Source organism: Ovis aries, chromosome 3 (genome assembly GCF_016772045.2).
Source record: "Ovis aries strain OAR_USU_Benz2616 breed Rambouillet chromosome 3, ARS-UI_Ramb_v3.0, whole genome shotgun sequence".
NCBI classification, from domain to species: Eukaryota; Metazoa; Chordata; class Mammalia; order Artiodactyla; family Bovidae; genus Ovis; species Ovis aries.
This window is the reverse complement of record NC_056056.1, coordinates 166,362,051-166,375,755: the sequence shown is the minus strand read 5'-3', so window position 1 is coordinate 166,375,755 and position 13,705 is coordinate 166,362,051. Positions and strand designations below refer to the sequence as shown.

Genomic DNA, 13,705 nt, shown 5'->3' with positions numbered 1-13,705 from the left:
TTAATAAGACTTTTGGTAAGATTTCCTGACATTCAAAGGTTTTTTCAGTTCAACATACCGCTTCTCCTGAGTTTGGGAGATGATTATTGTTTAGTCTTACTTTTCCATAGCTTCCTTCCGCTTTGCGACCCAAAATGCAATACCAGCAGACCTGCCAAGGAGAGAGATGAGCCTGTCATCTCTAGTCAGCTTAACACAGCATTTGATTTCTTTTATCATGATGTGGCAAAAGGAATACTTTTCTATACAAAAATATAACTATTCAAGTTTTAAAATATGAAACCTCAGTTTACAAAGACACTTAGGTTTATACTTTTTAAAAATACAAATATAGTTTACCTGGGACCAAGACTAAAATATTATTCATTATTAATTACTTTTAGCTACAATGAAGTGAGCAGTTCCTATGTGTTAAGCAGTGTTCAGACAGTGGCAGAGAGTGACTCCAAAGATGAGCTCATCTTGATGACAAAAAGACCAACACAGAAATGATTTTCACATTTTATTTAATAAATGACCAAAAGTAAGTGGTAAAAGAACCAAGGCACTAAATTGTAGTGCTTTACATAAAATGTAAGCATGCATATGAAAAAGCCTAGAAGAAAATGTTTCTAAATAAGAATAGTAGAGTTTGGATGATAAAATGGTAAGATTATGGGTAATATTTTTTCCTCTGGTCTATAAATTTTCTGAAACATTGTATTCCTTTGATAATTATTAAATACAGATGTAAACCAAAAGCAAAATGCAAATTTCACAGAAAAAAAGCAAACTTAAAACTGGACTAAATGGTTAGACAATAATGGTCTTTTTGCCAAAACGTCAAAATAATGGAGATACCTCATCATCATGAATTATTCTCACTGTAGGGAAAGGAGGAGAGGTGATACCTAGGAAAAAAGCATCATTAGGAGGTATACTGTCCAGGGGTAGGTGATGGAGGGGTCGTCATCAGTGTGGCGTTTCATTCTCTTTTCCCCAAAGGCCCCACCTCATAACATCTCAACTTCTAAAACTAGAAAAAAAGAGCAGGGGGTGGGGAATGTAATTGTCTCCGAAGCAGCAGCCTCTTACAGCTCCGCCTGCTATTTCTCCCTCTGGGTCAACAGAAAAATACTAATTGTGTGTGGTCTGCACAAGTAGTTCTCCACTCTGACTATGTAACAGGATCGTTTTTTAAAATACAGTTTGTACATAATCAACCATTAAAAAAAAAAATTACATCTACCCAGGCCTGCCTCCCTCAATGAATATGAATACCTAGTGCATAACAGCCGAACTTTTGTGTTTTTAAAGAAAATTTCTCAGGTGATTAAAGAGCACTAGGAAAGGCAGAACTTCAAGGACAGAAAACACACTGAAGGAACTTGAAAGATGGAGGCCAGGAGAAGAGAAAAAGAAACTCAGCATGACTCTCAGAAAAACAACTTATAAACTAACTTTCCTTGACTTTTCATGTAAAAAAAAGTGCCATAGAGGTAAAAAAGGAAGAAATGTACTGTTTTATGACCTAGATCATTATTGCTCTAAGTGAAGCTCTACATATTTTGAAGCTCTACGGAATTTGAAGAGTAAGTTTTCTCTAAAAGCATTTTTGCAAGCAGGCTTTATAGTTCTATTTTGTTACCCAGATGAAAACATCTTAGTTTATATAAGAAGAGTAAGTCCTTAGAATCTATGTAAGTGTAAGGGCACAATGGAAAAATCACCACTAATTCTGAAAGTAAAATTTTATAAATAACATTAATATTTTCAACTATTAAAACAGATGTTAATGCAAAGAATGCCTTAACAAGAGGATTTTGGTAAAACAAAAGATGGCTGAAATCACAAACTAGAAAATGTATTTAAGCCCACAGCACCATCTAGTGCTAAGGAGTAGGTAACAGAAGGTGTCATTTCCAGCAGCATGTAACTCTCCCAACAGAACATACATCAGCTTCACATCATGTGCTGAGTTACAAGTCTTACAGCTGCAGGTCAAGTGTGGGATTCTTATGTCTTCCTATTTTTAACCATTATGAAATAAACTAGTCACTAATTTGAGATACATAAAAAATAAGAACCTGGTTAAATAAATCAAAATATTTACATAAAAACAAACAAAAACTCTTGGGAAATTATCCAGTCTTAGTTCTATCCTGAATTTCTGAAGCCAATGAATCCTTATTCTTAAAACAGATCCCCCAGATCCAAAGTTGAATTTTAATACTGCTAGAAATTGCAATAATGCATTTATTATAGCACAGTTGGGTAAAAGATGAATGTTGTTACTATTCTTTCAATTATAAGGCATTAGGAAGGTGGTATTACTTCTCACTGACGTCCACCTCCCATTAGTCTGCTGCTGCTGCTGCTGCTGCTGCTAAGTCACTTTAGTTGTGTCCATCTCTGTGCAACCTCATAGACGGCAGCCCACCAGGCTTCCCCGTCCCTGGGATTCTCCAGGCAAGAATACTGGAGTGGGTTGCCATTTCCTTCTCCAATGCATGAAAGTGAAAAGTGAAAGGGAAGTCGCTCAGTCATGTCCAACTCTTAGTGACCCCGTGGACTGCGGCCCACCAGGCTCCTCTGTCCATGGGATTTTCCAGGGAAGAGTGCTGGAGTGGGGTGCCATTGCCTTCTCCACCCATTAGTCTAAAACGCCTCAAAAAATGGAATCGTGCTTTATTTGTATTTACTTCTATACTTTACCTCACATAGAGCTTAACAGATAACAGACAATAATGATCACTGAACAGAAGTTATGGGAAAAAATCATCAGATAATATAATCACAGAGTATAACATCACTAACTGATTTTAGCAAACCTTGTTACATAAGGTTAGTACAAGAAATGTAGGGACCTTGGTTAACATGTCAACAATATGATATAATATCTCATTTAGTTTTCACAGCAGAAACATTCTACAAATGAAAAAGTAACAAAAACTAATTTAAGAAAGGTTCAGAAAGTATATTTAGATTTCCTAAGGTCATACTGCTGTGCTAGAGTGAGAATTTTATGTCTGTATTTGTCTCACTTCAAAGCCCATGCCCTTTCCACTGTATCAAGTCAGTGTAAGTTCAAACAGAACATCCTAAGGATAATCAAAGAAACAACTTTGTTTTTTACACATCAAAGAGCATGTGTTCATCACCCAAAAGAGGAAACTGTAATATTTAAAATATGAATTAGATGGAACCAAATGCTTGTGAGGAAACTAAATCTCAAGTTACAGTCACACAGATTAATTCCAAGGCACTGGGGCTGGGAGAAAGAGCTTCAGTAAACACATAGAGCTATGACTTATAATATGAATGGAATTATTGTTTGCTTTTATTAAAAGACTCTTTCAATAAAAAATTTAGTCTGATTCTTTGTGACTACATGGATTATATAGTCCATGGAATTCTCCAGCCAGAATACTGAAGTGGGTAGCCTTTGCCTTCTTCAGGGATCTTCCTAACACAGGGATCGAACCCAGGTCTCCCACATTGCAGGCAGATTCTTTACCAGCTGAGTCACAAGGGAAGCCCAGGAATACTGAAGTGGGTAGCCTGTCCCTTCTCCAGCAGATCTTTCCAACCCAGGAATTGAACCAAGGTCTCCTACATAATAGGTGGATTCTTTACCAACTGAGCTATCAGGGAAGCCTTTTATTAAAACAATCCTCATTTACTCAGAAGAACTTTACAAAGAGCCCCTAAATTCACCACCCCTCAATTTTCTTGTCTTCAACATTGGTTCTCAGAGTAACTTTTATCCCCTTCAAGTGTCTGACTCTATTTTAATGAAACCTTCTTGATACTGAGCACTCTAGTACATCAGTGTGTGACTGTTACAGTGATAAAGGTACTTCGAGAGAAATGCTTCTCTCTTATTTCTCCTTATTATATATTTGGGTGTCAGTAAAGCTATATGGAACCAAAGGGGAAATAGCATAAAGGCAAAAGGGTCATGAAGAAACTAAATTTACTTAAGATATTAAAATACTAATCTCAGTGTTCAGGGTTTACAAATAAGATTATCCAAGTGCTGAAACCAATAAAACATCAATCGTTACAGTTACTGAAGTACCTTTGATGCTTTCCTTGAGGTAAAGATCAAAATGGAAAACATACCTTAACATCAGAAACAAATGGGGCAGGTTTTAATGTCACAGAACGGTAAGTTCGGGAGAGCAGAATGGGTGGAGGAGGGACTCTGCTCTTCTTTCCTTTGGCAGTTTCCACACATTTCTGATGTGAATATTGTATACTTTGTTCTGCTTCGGTCTTCTCAATCAAAGAATATGCTTCCTATGATAAAGTGTGAACACAGGAAAATACATTTCAAGAGCTTGAATTTCATTTTATTGGAGAATTCTGGTGATGTTAAATAACATTATCTTCATATATGTATTTTTGGGGCCTCGGTAGTATACATATTTCAAGCATTGAATGATATTCCAGGAGTGAAAACTAACTACTAAATAAGGACAAGTAAAAAAAAATAGCTATTAAGACAATTACACTGTATGTCTAACATGTTTATCATTATTATTATACATTAATATAAGACATTTCAGTTTCAGATCAAGTCCTCTGAATATCTGCCATCATATTTCACTGTCCTTAAAACATTTTTATAACAATTATCTGCATTTATACTTATGAATTGTATATTTACACTTAGTGCAACTTGAAATATGACTCTCAAGTAATGATCATTGGTATACGTGGTTTACAAAATTAATATTATTGAGGGTTTCTTACTATCAGCAAAAAGAAATGAAATATACACAAATATCTATTCTATAAACCTAAAGGAAAGGCAATAACCTTTTTAAAGATTACACATTTAGTGACAACAATAAAACAAAAAATAAAAATAAAAATCAGAAAATCTAAATATTTCAAAAGTAAAACTAACTAAATCAACAATAATACATGTAAATGAGTTAAACTCCTTTTATATTAAATGAAAAAGCAAAGACTGATAAAGTGTTAAAGCAAAAACTCATGTAAAAACTAAAATTGAATGATAGAAAATAGAATAGCCTTTCAAACAAACAGTGCTTAGATGATTAGATATCCATGTACAAAAGAAAAAAGAGGGAACCATTTATCACATTATATACAAATAGTTAACTCAAAATGAATTATGGAACCAAATGTAAAAGATAAAATTATAAAATACTTAGGAGAAAATATAGAAGTAAATATTCACAACCTTGGAAGTGGTCAAATAAAAGATGACAAGGGTGAACGTTGACATTCTAGGAATCAGTGAACTAAAATGGACTGGAATGGGTGAATTTAACTCAGATGACCACTACTGTGGGCAGGAATCCCTCAGAAGAAATGGAGTAGACATCATGGTCAACAAAAGAGCCCAAAATGCAGTACTTGGATGCAATCTCAAAACGACAGAATGATCTCTGTTCGTCTCCAAGGCAAACCATTCAATATCACAGTTATCCAAGTCTATACCCCAACCAGTAAGGCTGAAGAAACTGAAGTTTGAACGGTTTTATGAAGACCTACAAGACCTTTCAGAACTAACACCCCAAAAAGATGTCCTTTTCATTATAGGGGACTGGAACGCAAAAGTAGGAAGTCAAGAAACACCTGGAGTAACAGGCAAATTTGGCCTTGCAATGCGGAATGAAGCAGGGCAAAGACTAATAGAGTTTTGCCAAGAAAATGCACTGGTCATAGCAAACACCCTCTTCCAACAACACAAGAGAAGACTCTACACACGGACATCACCAGATGGTCAACACCGAAATCAGATTGATTAAATTCTTTGCAGCCAAAGATGGAGAAGCTCCATACAGTCGACAAAAACAAGACCAGGAGCTGGCTGTGGCTCAAATCATGAACTCCTTATTACCAAATTAAGACTCAAATTGAAGAAAGTAGGGAAAACCGCTAGACCATTCAGGTATGACCTAAATCAAAACCCTTATGATCATACAGTGGAAGTGAGAAAGAGATTTAAGGGCCTAGATCTGATAGATAGAGTGCCTGATGAACTATGGAATGAGGTTCGTGACACTGTACAGGAGACAGGGATCAAGACCATCCACATAGAAAAGAAGTGCAAAAAAGCAAAATGGCTGTCTGGGGAGGCCTTACAAATAGCTGTGAAAAGAAGAGAGGCTAAAAACAAGGGAGAAAAGGAAAGATATAAGCATCTGAATGCAGAGTTCCAAAGAATATCAAGAAGAGATAAGAAAGCCTTCTTCAGCGATCAATGCAAAGAAATAGAGGAAAAGAACAGAATGGGAAAGACTAGAGATCTCTTCAAGAAAATGAGAGATACTAAGGGAACATTTCATGCAAAGATGGGCTCGATAAAGGACAGAAATGGTATGGACCTAACAGAAGCAAAAGATATTAAGAAGAGGTGGCAAGAATACACAGAAGAACTGTACAAAAAAGATCCTCATGACCCAGATAATCATGAGGATGTGATCACTAATCTAGAGCCAGACATCTTGGAATGTGAAGTCAAGTGGGCCTTAGAAAGCATCACTACAAACAAAGCTAGTGGAGGTGATGGAGTTCCAGTGGAGCTATTTCAAATCCTGAAAGATGATGCTGTGAAAGCGCTGCACTCAATATGCCAGCAAATATGGAAAACTCAGCAGTGGCCACAGGACTGGAAAAGGTCCGTTTTCATTCCAGTCCCAAAGAAAAGCAATGCCAAAGAATGCTCAAACTACCACACAATTGCACTCATCTCACATGCTAGTAAAGTAATGCTCAAAATTCTCCAAGCCAGGCTTCAGCAATGCATGAACCGTGATCTTCCAGATGTTCAAACTGGTTTTCAAAAAGGTAGAGGAACCAGAGATCAAATTGCCAACATCCATTGGATCATGGAAAAAGCAAGAGAGTTCCAGAAAAACATCTATTTCTGCTTAATTGACTATGCCAAAGCCTTTGACTGTGTGGATCACAATAAACTGTGGAAAATTCTGAAAGAGATGGGAACACCAAACCACCTAACCTGCCTCTTGAGAAACCTGTATGCAGGTTAGGAGGCAACAGTTAGAACTGGACATGGAACAACAGACTGGTTCCAAATAGGAAAAGGAGTATGTCAAGGCTGTATATTGTCACCCTGCTTATTTAACTTCTATGCAGAGTACATCATAAGAAATGCTGGGCTGGAAGAAACACAAGCTGGAATCAAGATTGCCGGGAGAAATATCAATAACCTCAGATATGCAGATGACACCACCTTTATGGCAGAAAGTGAAGAGGAACTAAAAAGCCTCTTGATGAAAGTGAAAGAGGAGAGTGAAAAAGTTGGCTTAAAGCTCAACATACAGAAAACAAAGATCATGGCATCTGGTCCCATCACTTCATGGGAAATAGATGGGGAAACAGTGGAAACAGTTTCAGACTTTTTTTTTTTGAGCTCCAAAATCACTGCAGATGATGACTGCAGCCATGAAATTAAAAGACACTTACTCCTTAGAAGAAAAGTTATGACCAACCTAGATAGTATATTCAAAAGCAGAGACATTTCTCTGCCGACTAAGGTCCGTCTAGTCAAGACTATGGTTTTTCCTGTCATCATGTATGGATGTGAGAGTTGAATTGTGAATAAGGCTGAGCGCCAAAGAATTGATACTTTTGAACTGTGGTGTTGGAGAAGACTCTTGAGAGTCCCTTGGACTGCAAGGAGATCCAACCAGTCCATTCTGAAGGAGATCAACCCTGGGATTTCTTTGGAGGGAATGATGCTAAAGCTGAAACTCCAGTACTTTGGCCACCTCATGCAAAGAGTTGACTCATTGGAAAAGACTCTGGTGCTGGGAGAGATTGGGGGCAGGAAGAGAAGGGGACAACCCAGGATGAGATGGCTGGATGGCATCACGGACTCGATGGACGTGAGTCTGAGTGAACTCCGGGAGATGGTAATGGACAGGGAGGCCTGGCGTGCTGCGATTCATGGGGTCACAAAGAGTCGGACACAACTGAGCGACTGAACTGAACTGAACTGAACTGAACTGTTAAACAATGCTTTCTTTGATATGACACCAAAAGCACACCAACAAAAGAAAAAGCAGATAAATTTAAATTCATCAAAATTTAAAACCTCAAATGATATCATCAAAATAATAAAGACAGCTGACAGACTGGAACAAAATATTTGCAAATCATATATCTGATATAGGAATTGTATTCAGAATATATAAAGAACAGTTGCAATAATAAAAAATAATAAAATAATAAAAATAAAAATAATGAAAAAATTCCATTAAAAAATGAACCAAGGGTTTACTTGAGGAAACCAAAATTGAAAAAAGACACATGTATCTCAGTGTTCATTGCAGTACTATTTACAATAGCTAGAACGTGGCCACCTGATGCGAAGTGCTGACTCATTTGAAAAGACCCTGTGTTGGGAAAGATTGAAGGCAGGAGGAGAAGGGGACAACAGAGAATGAGATGGTTAGATGGCATCACTGACTAATGGACATGAGTTTGGGTAAACTCCAGGAGTTGGTGATGGACAGGGAGGCCTGGCGTGCTGTGGTTCACAGGGTCGCAAAGAGTTGCACACGACTAAGTGACTGAACTGAACTGAACTGAGAACATGGAAGCAACCTAGATGTCCATCAACAGATGAATGGATAAAGAAGTTGTGGTACATATACACAACGGAATATTACTCAGCCATAAGAAGGAATGCATTTGAGTCAGTTCTGATGAGGTGGATGAACCTAGACCCTATTATAGGGTGAAGTGAGTGAGAAAGAGAAAGATAATATCATATTCTAACATATATATACATGGAATCTAGAAGAATGGTACTGAAGAACTTATTTACAGGGTAGCAATGGAGAAACAAACATAGAGAATAGACTTATGGACATGAGGAGAAGGGAGGAGAGGGTGAGATGTAAGGAAAGAATAACATGGAAAGTTACATTACCATATGTAAAATAGATGGCCAGCAGGAATTTGTAGTATGGCTCAGGAAACTCAAACGGGGCTCTGTATCAACCTAGAGGGGTTGGATGGGGAGGGAGAGGGGAGTGAGGTTCAAAAGGGAGGGGATATATGTATATGTATGGCTGAGTCATATTGAGGTTTGACAGAAAACAACAAAATTCTGTAAAGCATTTATCCTTCAATTAAAAAAATAAATTTTAAAAAAATGAACAAAGGGTTTGAATAGACATCTCTCCAAAGAAGATAACACAAATAGTCGGTGAGCAGATGAAAAGATGCACATTATCACTGATCACTGGAGATGGAAATACAGAAGCTAACTAAAAAATACAAAAGCAGAAAAACCTTGACACAGCAATAATGATGAAAGAAACTCAGATATCCAAAAACCTACTTCCCATGAGTATCAATCTTAAATGATATTATTAAAAGTTAATATTTCAAATCTCAATGAACTGAAAATTCCTATGTCATTTGTTAAATTTCTAACTACAGAGAAAGACAGATAGCTTCTGAAATAATATTCTAAAACTATTACAGCTTTGATAACAAAATCTGAAAAAATGACTGCACTTAAAAACATAGAGAAATCTTTTTATAAATACAAATGCAAACATTCTAAATAAAATACTAATTCACTGATCTAATAATATATTAAAGGAATAGTGTACTGTAATTATGTTGTCTCCTCAGGAATAAAAGGATGATTTAATACTAGGAAATCTAGGAATATAATTTAACTTATCCATATATCAAATGAGAAAAAATATGATTACAAGTTCAATGGCCAAAAATACATTTGAGCAGTTTTTAAGATTATTAATTTAAAAAGAAATCAAAAGGGAAGTCAAAAAGTATCTTAAGACAAATGAAAACACAGCATACCAAAACTTACAGGATTCAGCAAAAGTAGTTTTAAGAGAAGGTTTATAGTGAAAATGTCCACTGTAAGAACAAAGATCACAAAAAAACTATCTAACTTCACACCTCAAGGAAATAGAAGAACAAAAATCCTAAGATCAAAGTTAGTTGTAATAACAAGGATCAGAGGGGAAATAAATAAAATAGACACCATAAAGACAATAGAAAAGCTCAACTAAAACAAAAGCTGTTTTTTTAAGATTTAAAAAATTGACAACTTTTAGCTAGATGAATAAAAAATAGAGAAAGACTCATATATTAAAGAAATGAAGGAGACGACAACTGATCCCATAGAAACACAAAGAATCATAAGAAACTACTGTGAATGATTATGTGCCAACAACTGAATAACCTAGAAGAAGTGGATAAACTCCTAGTAACATACAACCTACCAACAGTGAAACACCATAGAGAAACAAAAGATGCAAACATACTAGTAATAAGTAAGAAAATGGATAAGTAATCAAAAACTTCCCGATAAAGAAAAGTCCAGGGCTAGATGGTTTCAGTGGTGAATTCCTGTCAGATGTTTAAAGAATTAACACCAATCCTTCTCAAATTATTTCAAAAAACTGAAGAGAAAGGGATACTTACACACTGATTTTACAAGGCCAGCATTATCCTGACACCAAAACCAGACAAGGATAGTATGATACAAGAGAAGAAAACTACAAACCAAGATTGTTGATGTTTACCTGAAATTAATACAACATTGTCAATCAACTATACTCCAATAATTTTTTAATTTAAAATAAAATAAGCTACAAAGATATATTGTACAGCACAGAAAATAAAACCAATATTTTATAAGGACTATAAATGAAGTAGGGCTTCCCCAGTGCTTAGTAGATAAAGAATCCACCTGCAGTGCAGGAGATACAGGAGACACAGGTTAGATCCTTGGGTTGGGAAGATCCCCCAGAGAAGCAAACAGTAACCCATTCCAATACTCTTGCCTGAAAAATTCCATGGACAAAGGAGCCTAGAGGGCTACAGTCCAAAGGGTGACAAAGAGTCAGACACAACTGAGCAACTAAGCATGCACATAAATGGAATAGAACCTTTAAAAGTTGTAAATCACTATACTGTACACCTGTTACTTAAGGAAATGGCAATCCACTCCAGTACTATTGCCTGGAAAATCCCATGGACAGCGGAGCCTGGTAGGCTACAGTCCATGGGGTCGCAAAGAGTCGGATACAACTGCATAACTTTACTTACATTAATACTGTACAGCAACAACACTTCAATTTCAAAAAATAATTCCAAAAACAACCATACTGTTTTATTGCCACAATAGTACTGAAGTCCAAAGTACAATCGTTTGAATGCAGTCTCTCTCCCTACAGTTCCCATTAGAGAACATGTGACCTACTGCTTTTTATAAGTTACTCAAGACTTAAAACGGCTTCCCTGGTGGATCAGCAGTAAAGAATCCGCCTGCAATGCAGGAGCCAGAGGAGACACGGGTTCAATCCCTGGGTTGAGAAGACCCCCTGGAGAAGGCCATGGCAACCCACTCCAGTATTCTTGCCTGGGAAATCCCATGGACAGAGGAGAGGCCGGCTACATAGAGTCCATAGGGTCACAGACAGATATGACAGAAGCAACTTAGCATGCATGCAGCGTGTATGCAATGCTTATAAGCACAGATTGATGTTAAATATATCCGAAAATGCCTTAACATCCACAGTGCAGCAGAACACTTATGGAAAGATGTAATGCAACTTTGAAGGGCATGATAACAATCATAAGACTGGAATGATAAAGTGCCATATTTATTCCTCATCTAGTAGATCTCTCAAAGTATATTCTGGCTTCTCAACAATATTACGTACATTGCAGAAAGAGATAAAAAGTAGGTTAAGTCATATCCAAGACTCCTAACAAAGAATATTGCTGAGAATAAAATATACAACTTACAAGATCTAAGAGAAAAGACAGAAAAAAATGTGGTTTGATAGAGAAGAATCTATCGAAAGCACCAAAAATTATTCTGATATGACAAAACAGAATATCCCAGAGTGCTTAAAGTGGAAGAGAGAATAGAAGTGGTAGTAATAATAATGGCTAACATTTACCAACTGCATATACTGTGCTTAGTCGCTCTTTGTGGACTGTAGCCCACCAGGCTCTTCGATCCATGGGGATTCTCCAGGCTAGAATACTGGAGTGGGTTTCCATGCCCTCCTCCAGGGGAATCCTGCCACCCCAGGGATCAAACCCAGGTCTCCTAAATTGCAGGCCAATTCTTTACCATCTGAGCCACCAGGGAAGCCCTTATTGACTGTTTACTCTGTGCCAAATGTTAAGCATTTTATAGGCATTTCATTAAATCTTTCCCAAGATCACTCACTTTACAAATGAAGACATTAAAACTTAAGAGAGCATAAGTAACTTGACCATGGTCATATAGCTAGTCAGCAGCAGAACCACAGCTCTAATCAAGATCCTTCTACATCTAACCACTATGATTTCTTGTCTTAATACAGAGTGAAGTTTAAAAGAAGCATGAAAAGGCAACCTAGATGATGTTTTCTCTGCAATAACCTCAAAATATTTAAAAGAAAAAAATCCTAAAATGTAAATATGCTAAAAGAGTGAAGGCTTTTGAAGACTTGGGGTCAAAATATGACCTCATAAGAGGGGGGTCAGAATCAAAAAGGGGTTTACTCTTTATGAGGAAGATTTTAGCCTGGAATAATTTAAAAGAACTGTTTAAAAGAACTGAGAAGATCTCTGAAATAAATTGGTTTACATATACTTTTCCTCAAAAAAGCAAATAGGATTGATTTGACTAAAATGCTACAAAATAGGGAAATCATTTCAGTTGGTAACATAGTTAATACAATAGTATTTAGGATCTCTGCACTGTGCTCAGTCCCTCAGTCATGTCTGACTCTGCCACCCCATGGGTTATAGCCCACCAGGCTCCTCTGTCCATGGAATTCTCCAGGCAAGAATACTGGAGTGGGTTGCTATTTCCTCCTCCAGGGGATCTTCCTGACCCAGGGATCAAACCCAGGTCTCTTGTATCACCTGCACTGGCAGGCAGATTCTTTACCACTGTACCACCTGGGAAGCCCTTAGTTGTAAATTCAGGAAATATTAAAACCAGGAGTGATTAGAACTTCTAGTGGCTGGGCTTCTTCATTAGTTATGGTTCCAAATTAGGGCCATAAAATTAGATTTTGTGTTGATTATAAAAAATAACCTGCTAATCCATAATGCTCTCTTTGCTTAGAGTTGAAGCACTATAACTGAATTTTGGAACAGTCAATTACTGATTTAAGTTTCAACAAACAGTACAAGGAGATCACCAGATGCATCAGTTAGGGTTCTTTGGTAACAGAAGCAACAGGAAAATGAGATTTTGACCACAGCAGGACCAGAGGCAAGACAGTCCTCAGAATACAACTAAAAGAATCTGATCAGGACACGGGTATCAGAATGAATGAATGAATGCCAACTCTGTGTGTGTGTGTGTGTGTGTGTGTGTGTGCTCAGTCATGTCTGACTCCTTGCAACCTCATGGACTATAGTCCACCAGGCTCCTCTGTCCGTGGGTTGCCATTTCCTCCTCCAGGGAATCTTGTGTGTGTGTGTGTGTGTGTGTGTATGTGTGTGTGTGTGTGTGTGTGTATTCTCAGTCATGTCTGATTCCTTGCAACCTCATGGACTATAGTCCACTAGGCTCCTCTGTCTGTGGGTTGCCATTTCCTCCTTCAGGGAATCTTCCCAGCCCATGGATTGAACCCCTGTCTCCTAAGGCTCCTCCATTGGCAGGAGGAATCTTTATCATTGAGACACCTGGAAAGTCCTGAATGCCAACTAGTTTTTGTCTTTT

General features: G+C 37.2%; 1 protein-coding gene across 8 annotated transcripts in view; it reads right to left on the bottom strand.

Moving 5' to 3' along the window:
- Positions 1-13,705, bottom strand: part of CFAP54 (cilia and flagella associated protein 54) — a 330,206-nt gene that overhangs the window by 249,701 nt on the left and 66,800 nt on the right. For all 8 annotated transcript variants that reach the window (XM_015094809.4, XM_060413069.1, XM_060413070.1 and 5 more), the window contains 2 exons: positions 4,105-4,281; positions 59-151 (listed from right to left, as the gene is read on the bottom strand). In XM_015094809.4, the coding sequence (XP_014950295.2) occupies positions 59-151; positions 4,105-4,281 (270 nt within the window). The remainder of the gene's footprint in view (positions 1-58; positions 152-4,104; positions 4,282-13,705) is intronic.